At 36.7% G+C, this 12,892-nt stretch overlaps 2 protein-coding genes across 2 annotated transcripts; one reads left to right on the top strand and one right to left on the bottom strand.

Moving 5' to 3' along the window:
* Window positions 1–412: 412 nt before the first annotated feature.
* LOC132046413 (protein FREE1-like) lies at window positions 413–6,131 on the top strand. Its single transcript, XM_059437038.1, has 10 exons — window positions 413–1,303; window positions 1,715–1,801; window positions 1,886–2,017; window positions 3,201–3,329; window positions 3,466–3,531; window positions 3,633–3,743; window positions 4,492–4,581; window positions 4,935–4,968; window positions 5,119–5,186; window positions 5,772–6,131. Exons 1-10 carry the CDS (start codon window positions 566–568, stop codon window positions 5,847–5,849), a joined length of 1,533 nt encoding a protein of 510 aa, XP_059293021.1. The 5' UTR covers window positions 413–565; the 3' UTR covers window positions 5,850–6,131.
* A 1,031-nt stretch (window positions 6,132–7,162) lies between these two features.
* Window positions 7,163–11,084, bottom strand: LOC132046412 (F-box protein At4g35930-like). The gene is made up of 5 exons (XM_059437037.1): window positions 11,025–11,084; window positions 9,857–10,380; window positions 7,949–8,023; window positions 7,749–7,858; window positions 7,163–7,672 (listed from the first exon to the last, which is right to left on the bottom strand). The coding sequence occupies exons 2-5, from the start codon at window positions 10,241–10,243 to the stop codon at window positions 7,411–7,413; spliced, it is 834 nt and encodes a 277-aa protein (XP_059293020.1). The 5' UTR covers window positions 10,244–10,380; window positions 11,025–11,084; the 3' UTR covers window positions 7,163–7,410.
* Window positions 11,085–12,892: the final 1,808 nt, after the last annotated feature.

Raw genomic sequence — 12,892 nt, 5'->3', positions numbered from 1 at the left:
TTAAATTAAGTTAAAAAGTGCTTAAAGTAATCAAAACTAAAAAGTTGCTCAACCCAACTTATTTTTTTGGCTTAAAAATCATTTTGATTTGACCAACAACTTTATGCTTTTATCTCTTATATTTTCTATTAATTCTAATACTATCCTTACTTCTAAAAATTCTTTAAGCACTTTTATCTAAATATGTAACTGTTTATTTATAAAATAGCTTTCAGTACTTAAAAAGTACTTTAAGCACTTATGCTTAAAAATAATTTTTTTTCAGCTAATCCAAACGGACTCTAAAATAGCGAAGTTAAATAATCCTATTTTTTGCAAATCACCCGTTTCTCTACCCGTTCAAATTTGTATCCTAATCCAAGATAACGCAATTTCCTTCATCCGGGTAAAGCATCCTCCATAAACAAACCTTTTCGTTTTCTTCTACATTCTTCCACACCCAAATCCCTCATCTTAACTCCATAATCACATAATCAACAAACCTTAAATAACATATAATCTCCTCAAAACCAATCAACACCGTCCAAATCTCTCTTCTCCGATCAAAATTCCAAAATCTCCGATAATGCAACACGGCGACGTTAGCTCTGCCTATTACCAATATTACCAGCCTCACTTTCCGAACCCTAACCCTACCGATCAACCCTACACTCCGGCCGCCGCCGTCCCCGGCCAATTCGCCTCCGCTCCGCCTGTTGCTTCCGGCGATTACTCCAATTACGCCGCCACATATCCGCCGTATTCCGATCATGCCCCTAATCCACCGGCTCCGTTCCCTTCAAACCCTAGCTCTCAATCTACCTACGGTTTCCCTCACCTTGAAGCTCCTCAGCCCAATTATTATCCCTATGATCAAAATCAACCACCTGTGAATTATGATTTTGCTCCACCAAATCCACCTAGTTATAATTCATTGAATTCGTCAGCTCCTTATTCGTCCACAGGGACTAATTATGGTAATTCGTTTGAGAATAACGCGAATTATGGTTCGTATGGTGGTGATCAGGGGTTGTATGATGGTGGTGTTTATAAGTATAATGGGAAGAAAGAGGAGTCGTATAGTAGTGGAAATCGATCACAGTCGAGTTCGGGTTTGATGTTTGATGATTATGGAAGACCGATTAATGTTGATAATAGTGGGAGGGAGCAGCAGCAGGGAAGACCTGTGAATACTCCTACTAAAGTTGTGAAGGCAACACCAAAGATTGAGGACCAACAAGATGTAACAGGTGGTGTTTTGAAGTTTCGTGTCAAGCTTTTATCGGAAGGCATTGGTCAGACTGATATGGATGTGCTCTGTCAGGTTCGGGTTTAGCATTGTTGATGTCTTTGAATCTTGAATCAGGCAGAAAGGCTTAACTTTGCGTGTTGTAGTTTTGAGTTTGCCTGCTTATTGGTGTTGATTTAATACTATTTGGCAATTATCCCTACTCCCTCTGTAGCAATTTATGTGGCATCGTTTGATTTGGCACAAAGTGTAAGAACGGAATGAACACTTTTGAAATATGTCTAAAATAGAACTTAGATATTTGTGTGGCTATATATCATTTCATTAAGGTAAAAGGGAATTTTAAAATTAAGTTGTTTCTAGTTATAGAAAGGTGGCAGTCTTTTTGGGACAGACTAAAAAAAGAAAGGGTGCCATGTAAACTGGGACAGGGAGGGAGTACTTGTTATCTTTTGAGTTTTGACGGAGAAAGAATCTTGTTTGCAGATTGGTCTAGATGGGATTCGCATACTTGATCCTGCGACTAGCCGGACTCAGAGGATATATTCACTCGAGAACGTGACAAGATGGGAGGTAAGTTTGTTGTGTTGAGCTTATAAATTCTGGTAGGCATATTTATTTGCAAATTAAGTTAATTTCTTATATTTTTTATGTCAGGTGTTGGATTCATATATATTTGCATTTTGGGCTAAAACTTCGGTCGACTTTGAAGCTAAACGTATAAGGCTGAAATCAAATAGCTATACCACGAATAATATTCTTGATGCAGTGACAGCAGCAAGTATTCAGGTGAAGTAATGAGTATTTAAAATTCTGTTTGCATCCCCGTGTATGTCTTTTTTAGTTCATATCTTCCCAGAGACCCCAAAGCCTTATCAAATGCAACTAAAATAACTAATCCAGCATCTAGGATACAATACACGCCGACCCTGATTCAACTCCTCGAAGTTGGGATTCAAAGAGCTAACCACTTCTTTTAGGGATCACGTTGTGCATCATCGTTTGAAGCGCTCGCTTCTCTGTCACTTACTAGAGATAGAAGTGTTTGATGTGGGATGGAAATGTAAACCAACTTGGCTAATAGATACATAGGCCTCTGTCAGACCAGTAGGTGGTAGATGGTGTCCTTGTTATATGGGAAAGCAGCCACATGACCCATCCTTTCATGTTCATGTAACATATTTACATCCATATTGACAAGAGATTACTGTAATTTCCTTTTTGTGTGAGCATAGCTGTTAGTTTTCTTGTTCTGGGATATTTTTTTTGAAATGTGTGATTTTTCGGATTTTGTGGAGATACAGATATGTCAAAGTATCAAGTTTTATATTAGTTTATTAAATGTTTATGTGTGATGAGCACCAATAGGAGGTCGGTGATGATACCATTTGTAGATGGAGGATGTAGGTGGAGGGTTTGTATGAGTGGTCGGTTGGTGGATGTTACCACGGTACACTCCACCCCTGGCCCATTGTCATCCTAAAACGTGGATGAATGTTTTCCCCCCTTCTTGGGAATGCTTTGACGATATGACATGTTGAATTAGATGAGCTATGGAGGTTTACTCTGTACATACGCAGAAATCTAATTTTTCTCATCCATGACAATAGAAAAGATAACCACCAGGGTTTCAATCAGAAGAATTCAATTATAACTAAATATATAATGCTGGTAACCACTTGCCCTCATCACTGATATTTTAAAATAGTCTCAGTTGATTCATAGCCTTTTACCAAACAACCATTATACCCAAACATTAAGCTTAAAAGGTTTAACGATTTTTCTGTTTATTTTTGTTGGTGTTCTAATCTTGTTGGCTTAGGATTGAGATACAATTATGATTTTGAGACCCTGAAATTGGTTTTTAATGATCCTTTCTTTGCTATCAACCGTATATTGGGAGTTCATTATTTTAATATTTCTTCTCAAACTAGTCATAAGCATGTACTCAGGCTGGTATAATGGTGTTCAGGTCAAAGAAATGGGCGAGAGTAGTATGCCTTCAGATGCAATCAAGGGATCTGAGTCGGCTGCTGAGAAGAAGAAAGGTTTTGATTGGATGAAGTTGATGAGGCCACTTAATGAAGAGAAAGATCACTGGGTTAGATATAATCTAACGACTATTTATTTCCTTACTCCTTGTAGCATTTTCTTCTATTTCTTCTGAATGAAACTTGGGCAAGGATGTGAAGTTGGCAACTCGTCTATTTTTCTTAGCTTCGTTTTTTCTCATATAGGTTCCTGATGAAGCAGTTCGCAAGTGCACTGCTTGTGGGACAGACTTTGGTGCTTTTGTACGAAGGGTAAGCATTTATTCTAATAGTTTAGTTGGTTTAAATGTCTCATTTGCATCTTGTAATGCCTGTTCGAATTTTCAACTCATACTCCTATAAATCTGTTACAGCACCACTGCAGAAATTGCGGGGATATTTTCTGTGACAAATGTACTCAAGGTAGAACTGCTTTGACTGCAGATGAAGATGCCCAACCAGTTCGAGTTTGTGACCGATGCATGGTATGCCTGGATCAAAATAACATATGATATCTTCACCTCTGACTTTCTCTAACTGTCTTTGTTATTTTTATCTTAAAAACTCTTTTCTAGCACATAGAATTGGATCTTGTTTTTTTTTTTCAAATAGTTCTCTGCGGTAACTATTCTTTATTTCCTCATATTTTGGTGGAATGAGCTCGTAAATGACTAATCAGTATCAAGTATTTGGGTTCTGTTTCTGGGAAGCCTGAATGGGATTGCCATCGAAGAAGTCCTCTTTTGCAGAAAAAAAACTCGTCTTCCGACTATCAAGCTTGGTTGGAGGTCGCCATACTATTCCCAATTATGTTCATTCATGCTCATTCTTCTTCCCTCAGCCTTAACATGATTGCTGAGCAAGTTGTTAAGGTCTTTCACTCGGGACTGAGTGGCCCATATCTGAAGCGACACTAATATGATGTCTAGTGTCAGGTGTATATGTGCTATTCTTAAAAAAATGAGGCATTAAACCTTTCAGCCTTTTTATGAATTTCCACAATCTTGATATCTGATGTTTATTGTACTATCAAAAGCTTTGCCACTCTTTCGACGATGCTTTTCAATGTTTACATCCTTTTATTGGGCTTATCAATGCTCAACATGTTGATCTTCTGTATTTTTTTGTATTCTTTATTTTTATTGGCCATAAGAACTTTTAAGCAGTACCTTCACAAGATGTACTGAGCTCGAAATGTTTCTAATGTTCTTAATATTGCTTCACATTTTGCAGGCTGAGGTAACTCAAAGGCTCAGCAATTCTAAAGCTGCGGTCAGAGTTGCTGCATTGCCAAGTCATGTAGACCTTGCAAAAAAACTCCAGGTGGATATGTACTTCGAAGTTTCCATCATTATTTGTTTTTGCTGAGCCAATCCCTTTTTTTTTTTTTTTTTTTTTTTTTTTTTAAAGATAGGTCATTGAAACGGTAGTTTGACAACTCATAGTAGCACTATTGCATCAGCAGTTTTTGAGGTTGTAGAAGGATAACTATTTTTGGACAGCTTAATTAGAAAAAAAGGGATATAAAATATGAGCAAGCAGAATCATGAGTTTTTGTGTTTATATAGCTTCTGTTTAGAGTTGCATCTTATGGCTGATGGTTATTTTAAAGTTATCTTTGGTGGTTGCATCTTATGCATTAAGTGTGAATATCTCTGACTGAATTTCATCGACAGGAGGAGATGGACAAAAAGCGGAAGACATCAATAGGTATTAGCATTGCCGAGACATTTTCTTGTTCAATTCAAATAACATAGTTTTGTAATGGATTGCTGTCTGGAATTGGCGTTCAAAGTTTCTAAGGCGGCTGCAATTTGGTGATTTTTCTTTCCCTGAACTGAACATATCTAATATTTTCAGGTCATACATCCGAAGGATCCAGGAGGATGAGAGAGGTTGCATGTCCAACTTGCACAGTCCATTTGCAGGTTTAGTACTATAAGCGAGAAACCTTTTCCCTGTTTGTTTTATGGTTGAACCTAGAGGATTGGTTATTGCTCTATTCCATTGAACGAAAATAGTTCCGTTTCAAAATTCTTTGATCTGCATCTGCTATAATTTTCTAAGGTGGGCTCATGTTGTCCTGTTGTGTCTAGGTCCTAAGAAAGTAATTCGTCTTTTCAGACATAAAATTTACTAGTTTCAACAGTTGGCCAAAAGGAGGGGAAAAGGAACAAAGAAAGGACTGCTGCTGAGATTAGCAGATTTTATACTGTTAAATGATGGAATAAGTTTCTGGGACCTAAAATATAGAATAAAACGTGAGGCAAAATCTTTTAGAGCTTTTGAACAAATGAAAAGAGATGTAAAGAGAGGCGCACCTAAAAGATAGCGGCTGCGGGTTCCCATGTCATAAAAAAAAAAAGAGTGGTGAAATTTGCATTTTCATATTATATGGGTGTGGTGAACTATGAAATGCAGACTGCGTTTTCTTTCTACCTATTGCTGAAACTTTTTATAGTATTAACCCGGCAAATTCCATTAGGCGGTATCTAATGCAGTTAAGTTTGCAGGTTGAAGTCCCAGCTTCTGGATCAGAAACGATAGAGTGCAGCGTCTGCCAGCAGCCATTCCTTGTTAGTGCTCATTGACAGGCAGGGTTGGTGTGGTTTGTTCTGCAATATTCCTAATATGCAGGGATTGATTAGAATCCACCACAATGTTCCTTCCAACTTTATATGATTGTTTTTTAAGGGTATCAAGATCTGTATTTATTGGTGTTTGTGTTGGTCTCCCAATAATGTAGATTTATAGATCTATGAACTTTTTGTCTGCTGTGTGCATGTACAGTACGTGCTTCATGTAGGGAAGTACTTGCAAAAGTGATTCACTAACTTGTTCAGTTCATTGTGCAAATCAATCAGTTTTCGTCATTTTGAATAGTTGCTATATATTGTTTTTTTTATTTCCACCTTATCCTCTTGTGTTGACACTACTCCTATCTTTGTGGAACCATAGAAGAATTTGTCTATGGAGGAACAAACAGGAATTACATTATGAAGGAGGGGAAAGGAAAAGGTGATTGGAAATGGAATAAGATTCAGGATTAATGTGTGAAAGCTATCCTGTTAAATATTGTCTTTTGTGATAAATTACGGACTAATGTAGACCAAGATGGCCTACAAATATGTCAGTGGCCTGATTGAGATGTAGTTAATCTTCTAGCTTGCCTTGAACTCAAAAATGAGATATTTTTGCTCGCGCCTCTGGTGTAGTGTGATTTCCAACACATTTTCCAATCAAAGAACGAAAGCATAAACAGCAGAATGGTTATTATGCAGACGAAGTTTCAGATATGTATGGCAATTGGCAACCCTTATAGTTCCACTGTGCATGTATTCACGGACAAGCTAATATATTGATACCAATCAAAGGCACCAAGTTTATGTGATAGATCCTTGACAAGAGAGTTATCTTTATTTTCACTGAAGTTCTGTTTTGGAACGTAGCCTCCCTCATATCTCCCTTAAGCTCATTTTATTCGTAATCATTGCTTCCTATTTTGCCTCTTAAAAAATGACCTTTAATGCGATTATACGAAGAAATGAATATATTATTGAGCAAAGGTTAAGGTAACGGTCTAAAGATGAATGTGAATCAACAAAGAAAGTACTTCGGCTTCCGAATGGAGAAAGTTTGCTCAAGGCTTATAGGTGAATAGTTTTATTACAATTTAAGAGGGCACTGTCTAGAGAATACAATTATCATTGCATGCCAGCACTGCTTGTTGGGGATTAAAAATTGTGTTATAGGAATTTCTAGAGCAACTATGAAATTGCCAAGACATTACTCTCTGAAGATCTTGACCTCGTTTTGTAAATTCACCAGGTTTAGTGTGTTAATTTTATGCAGTGTCGCTTGAAATTCTGTTGTAAAAAGTATCAGTATCATCCTCACAATCAAATCCTCTAAAACATATTCCTTTCACTTCATTGTTACAGATAAAAGCAACACACATTGTCACTCCAAAACCTAATACAAGGAAATTATATAGGACTGTACACAAGACCAGAACAAATGTAATATTCGCATCACAACCTTCAAACCTTTATAACCTATTGCTATCTTCAAACACCATAACTCTCCATCATGGCTGTATTACTACCAGGATTCCTATTATACACATTAGGATATTAGAAACTAAACCTGAAACTAACGAAGTCTATTCTGAGAAACAGCCTGGCATAGTTCATCCTCGTAAAATAGAACTCTATTAGAACCCAAGGACTTGCAAAGGGGCTTTGGTATAACAGATGGCACCAAACACCTTGAAGGAAAGGCAGATTCCTGGAAAAGGGCAGTTGCAATTTGCTCCATCTCTATGAACTTGAGACGAGATGGGGGCTTTGGACCATGCTTAGGAGCCTGAGGAGTACGAGGGCTGTGAACACATGCACCTTTTCCATCCCCTTTGCTGCAAAGTGGCAGCCATATTAGACAATTTAACACATAAATTCCTTAACCATCTAAAGGATGGCCACATGTATTACCTTGCAAAAGGCCAGTGATCCGTGGGGAGAGGAGTCATGGTTCCTGACATGTCTTGCCGTATTTTATATGGAGTAGTATAATTGAAATGGAGTTGTCTCGCCAGAATTACCTGTCCCGTTTTCACCAGCAAATAAACATCAGAGCTTCTTGTGTGGCTTAAAAGACAAAAATGGAGGGAGAAAGAGAGAGAATGACTCACTGCCTTCCTGATCTTCTGAGAGACGTGGAAAACTGCTTTAAGTTGGTCATGTTGCAGGTGGCAAAGTATGTTAACCTTAAGAAGATATATAAAAACTATTAGCTGATCATTCAAGACACTTAGATGACTTAAAACAGAAATAGCTCTTTAAACAACTATGTTTCCTAAATCACCCCAAGGGGATTTAACTCATGTGGCCAATAAACAGCAGGAATTGGATTCTGTCAGTGACAGAAGGGTTAGTGTGGATAATTTTTCTCAAATGTTAGATACCATACTATCTGTATTTCAATAAACACATATATAAACAATAAATACACACACCAATTGTCCTATTACACAATACTCCCCTAGTCCTTGTAAATGTAGGTCATAACATTCTCCATTCAGATATTACAGCCTATCAGTTAGTTAGTCCTTACAGCCTATTTCTCTCTTTTTTGCCTTCCTTTATTCGAGAATTTCAACTTTTACAATGTTAATATTCGAGTAAGTAGCCAGGTATCAGGTGATGCTAACAAGGAAACTGGGAGGAGATGTGACGAAAAAGGAACCAAAAGATCTACTTGGAGAGGTAGTGACCTTCACAATAGCTTCAAACTACGAAGAACTGATGACATGAATCATGCAAATAGAGGAATTCAAAATAGAAATGCAACTTATACGTTGTAATAGGATGAGACAGTTAAGGAGCTTCCATCCATACAGGTGTTTAGATTAAATTAATCAGATCAAGAAAGAACCATGAGAAATTGGATTTCCAAATGTCAACAAGCAACTGAAAACTTGACAAAAGAACAACAAAAGATTGTTAACCCAAATGAGACTTCAACGATGACAATAGGGTAAGGAGTACATACTTATTCAAAGTAAGGATTATATAATTGACAAGAACTTTCCTGCACTACTGAGAAAACTACTTGGTTGGCACCACCTAAAAGATTGAGGAAGAGGAAATCAGTATGGAAGGGAAACAGATGCTGGAAGAAGCATACAAATTAGGGCACAATCTGTGGGTCAGAATCTTCCATGCAAAGGGAAGAACTCACTTTAAGGGTTTGCAATCAAGGAGATTCCTTAAGACTAAGGGCTCATGTCTCATAACTGGGAAGGAAAGCTCAAGGATTCTGCAAGGGGGCAAAGAAATTTCTGAAATAGCTGTAAATCCCAGAAACATTTGTTCCTGGAAACATGCTCCAAGATTAATTGCCGATAAACGGTCTCTGAAATCTAAACTTTAAAAGGCAACCAAAAGGTTCACAAAGAAACACAGCTCCCTGAAGACATCTAAAAACGAAAATCATTCCCTGTACAAGAAAAGAGATAGTGACCTCCTTATATTGTAGTGAGTTGAAAAACTCAGAGTTATGTGGCATCTCATTGTTGGTCTGCGAGTGTGAAAACCAACATGCAATTTTGTTATTGGTCAGCAAGTGAAAATCAACCTCCGAAACATCGGTGATGAGTGAAAATCACTATAAATTGTATCAAACTCATGATCAAAAGAACTCAAATAGAACACCCTTGTATCTCAAGAGGACTGAATACAGGATTGTCGAACCACTAGTCAATTTTACTTTCCGCATTTTATTGCTTACTGTTAAGCTTCTTCAAACCCATAGACATAATCTTCCTGTTTAGAGATTGAACATAATCAAGCGAATTCAGATTGGTTCAACTGTGACACTTTAAATCAACCAATAATTTCAAAAGCAGCACATCAAACCCCCTCTTGCGTTTTCAAAAATTGCCAATAACTTTTCTTATTCTCCACCTAAAGTGAAACAAGACTCTCAACATTTACATTAAGGAAACGCATATCAGGCAAAATTGATACTTACAAGGCTGTTAATGAACAGAGTTTGAACAGTTATTAGGTGAGAGAAAAAGAAAGGGCAGATTCTATACCAACAAATCCAATGGAAGTGACTCAAGCCTCGACTCCAACATGCCTTCTACAGCTCCGGGTGTCTTTGGTGTCATTTGCAAATTATTCTGCTTGGCTAAATCCATGGGTGAAGTCACAGCACCCAAAGGAAATTTCATAGGAGTTAGAAATATGGGACTCTCATCATTAACATCATTTGGAAGCACAACTTCATCATTAGCATCATCTGCATTCCTTACAGCCACTCTTTTCTTCCAAAGATCAGTACAACATTTAGCAGCGGAAACCTTGGTGTTCCGAAGCTGTGCAAGAGCACCTGGTCTCAGATACTTGCTTCTTGTACTCTTCGACCGCCTTTTCTGCTTTGGAGTCTTGGATTGCCCGTCTTTAGGAGATACTTTCCCCATTATTCTCCTTTTATTTTCTCTACTTGGCAGGCAATTAGGTAAAGGGATCTCCTCTACCCTCAAGGTTTTCACTTTACTCCCACACTTGTGTATCACATTTACGAATAAATCTAACCTTGATTTCTTCCCATGTTAACCTGAAAAAGTGAAAAGAACAAAAAAAAAAAAAACAACTTATCAAAAACAGGAAAATATTCATACCTTCAGAGCTATTTAAATGTTTCCTGAAGAAATGATTAATCAGTGCTTAGTTACCCTTGGAATTGAATAGTTTATAATGTTTTCTACAAAGAAAATACAGTCCACTATAAATAAAAGGGTAAACAGACTTCAATTATTTATTGCAAGAAGTCATTTTTTATTTAAAAATACCTCAAAGTATCCATATAGGTCTTTTCAATCAATACTTAAACATTAAAAATTATCAGCATAAGCTATCTTTACACCATATCTCCCGCTTTGTACAATTATACGTTGCCTTGTTTAATAGCAAGCCAAACATGAAACTGATAGAGAAAATGATTTTACAAAATACCAAATGCAACCTAAATTCACATGAAGCGGCAAAAATATATGAAACTAGAATTAACAGCTAAACCACACAATTCAGGCAATGCAACATTTACAATCTGTATATTCGATAAAAGATGCAACTAAAACCAAATTCAGAAACAACGAGAGTAAAAATTGAACCTCCAGGACAATTACAATAAATTTAGAAGAAAAAAAAAAATACACACGAAAACAAATAAAAGAAAAAGGAGAGTAAGAAATTAGGAACCTGAAAGAGAGAAGCAAAAACCCTAGCAAAATGGGAGGAGTAGATTGGAGGGAAAGGTGTTTTTGGGGGCGGGATGACCTAGGGATTTGCGAAACTAATGCTTATTTGAATCTGTTGTTAACCCCGCCATTTTACTTTGATGGGCCCACTTGGGTCACGTGCTTACGTGCTATTGGAACAACTTTCTCTGCCCTCAATTTATTAGTACTAGAATCCTATGCTGAGCCTTCTGACCTCGATTTCTCTTCACCCCACTGATGGCGGAGGTTTTTTGGTTTCTACTTCTTGGATTTTCTTGTCATCATTTTTAATACTAGTTCCTTTCAATTTGGGTGACATGTTTTTGACTCAGACACAAAATCTGAAGAAAATAAAAGTGATAATTATGATCTTAAGTACTAGATCATGGAATAATCGACTAGGGACGCAAGGCAGGGGCGGATGTACATCTTTGGGGGTATGGTTAGTATATTTATCTTAAATTTATTTGATAATTCAAATTATTGATTTAGAGTTTAGTAATTTAAAATAGCTAAAATTATAAACTCATAGATTTCGAATGTTGAATTTGCCTATGAATTGCAACTCTGGCCTCGCGGGGCGGGCCCCTGTGGTTGCGAGCTGGAGCTGTCATAGCTTATAGCTATAGCAATGGGAGGTACTGCCCAAGGAAAGGAAAAGGTTACTTCCGGATCAAGAATAATAAATAAAATAGAAACAAGATAAAATCTTATATCGAAACGACTTAGATCCGTGCCTCAAGACTCTTCGCTTCACTTCAAGACGCTATTTACCAAGGAAAGACTACCCTTTTGGGCCTAGATTTACAAGCGCAAGTATTTGAAGAGAAGTACCTAGCCTTGTTTGTTGATTTGACTTACAAATTAAGATGTTTCAAATTGTTTGCTAAACGAATAACTAATTTTAAATTAAACTTGAAAAGTAGGGAAGAAAATAGTGATCTTGGAAAAAAAAAACTAATTTGAAGTATTAAAACTGTATTTCAAGTGAAGTTACCCAAATCTTCAAATTTTTACTAACGAATTTTTATTTTCAAAAACTTTTTATGCCAAAAACTATAATAATTGTCCACCCATAAATCCTTACTTTCACAAAAATGATTCTTGTCGTATATGATTTAGTTGTACATTTTAATGTTTTTTTTATTTTTTATGTAGTCACATTTTATATTATTTTTTAATACAATTCAGATAAAGAAAACAATTCAACGCCTGAGGGAGAGTGGGGAGTATCTTCACACGTCCCAACTCACTCAAAGAGGAGTGTACAGTATGTACTTAATCGAAGGGTACATGTTGTAATTATCACTGTCATTCTTGATATTATTTTTATTTGGCAAATGTATAAAATTGTACAAATTGTTGTATATTGACAGATGATACCAACTCAAGCCCATCTGGGAAAGGCGGAATCTTGCTCAATAGGTCCAATAAGGCCCCTAGACATAGCAAGACCCGTACATAAGCAGCCCGCTTTTTCCTAGTATCTGTTCATGTCGGTATAACTAAATGGGCTCAACAATCGAATTTGAGCTGATTTAGGCAAATGTTCAATTTTTAGATAACCATCCTACTTTAGTTTTTAAGTCTATCCTTTAGTTTTTAAGTCTTAGTCCTACTTTTATCTCTTTGGTGTTTGTTTGGCGACTTTTGTTTACATCTCATAATTGAAAATTTAGTTTATTCTAAAGTTGTGAAACGCATTTTTATAGCAAAACGACTTTAAGCCTATAAAATCAACGGCTCTTAGTCCTAATCTCTAATCTCATGAAATTCCGTATTCTAAAGTTGTGAAACGCAGCTTTTTCGAGTGACAAAATATTATACTATTGTCTAACGTCTACAAAA

Source organism: Lycium ferocissimum, chromosome 2 (genome assembly GCF_029784015.1).
Source record: "Lycium ferocissimum isolate CSIRO_LF1 chromosome 2, AGI_CSIRO_Lferr_CH_V1, whole genome shotgun sequence".
Taxonomy (NCBI): domain Eukaryota; kingdom Viridiplantae; phylum Streptophyta; class Magnoliopsida; order Solanales; family Solanaceae; genus Lycium; species Lycium ferocissimum.
Note: the sequence above shows the minus strand (reverse complement) of the source record. Positions and strands in the feature narration are given on the sequence as shown.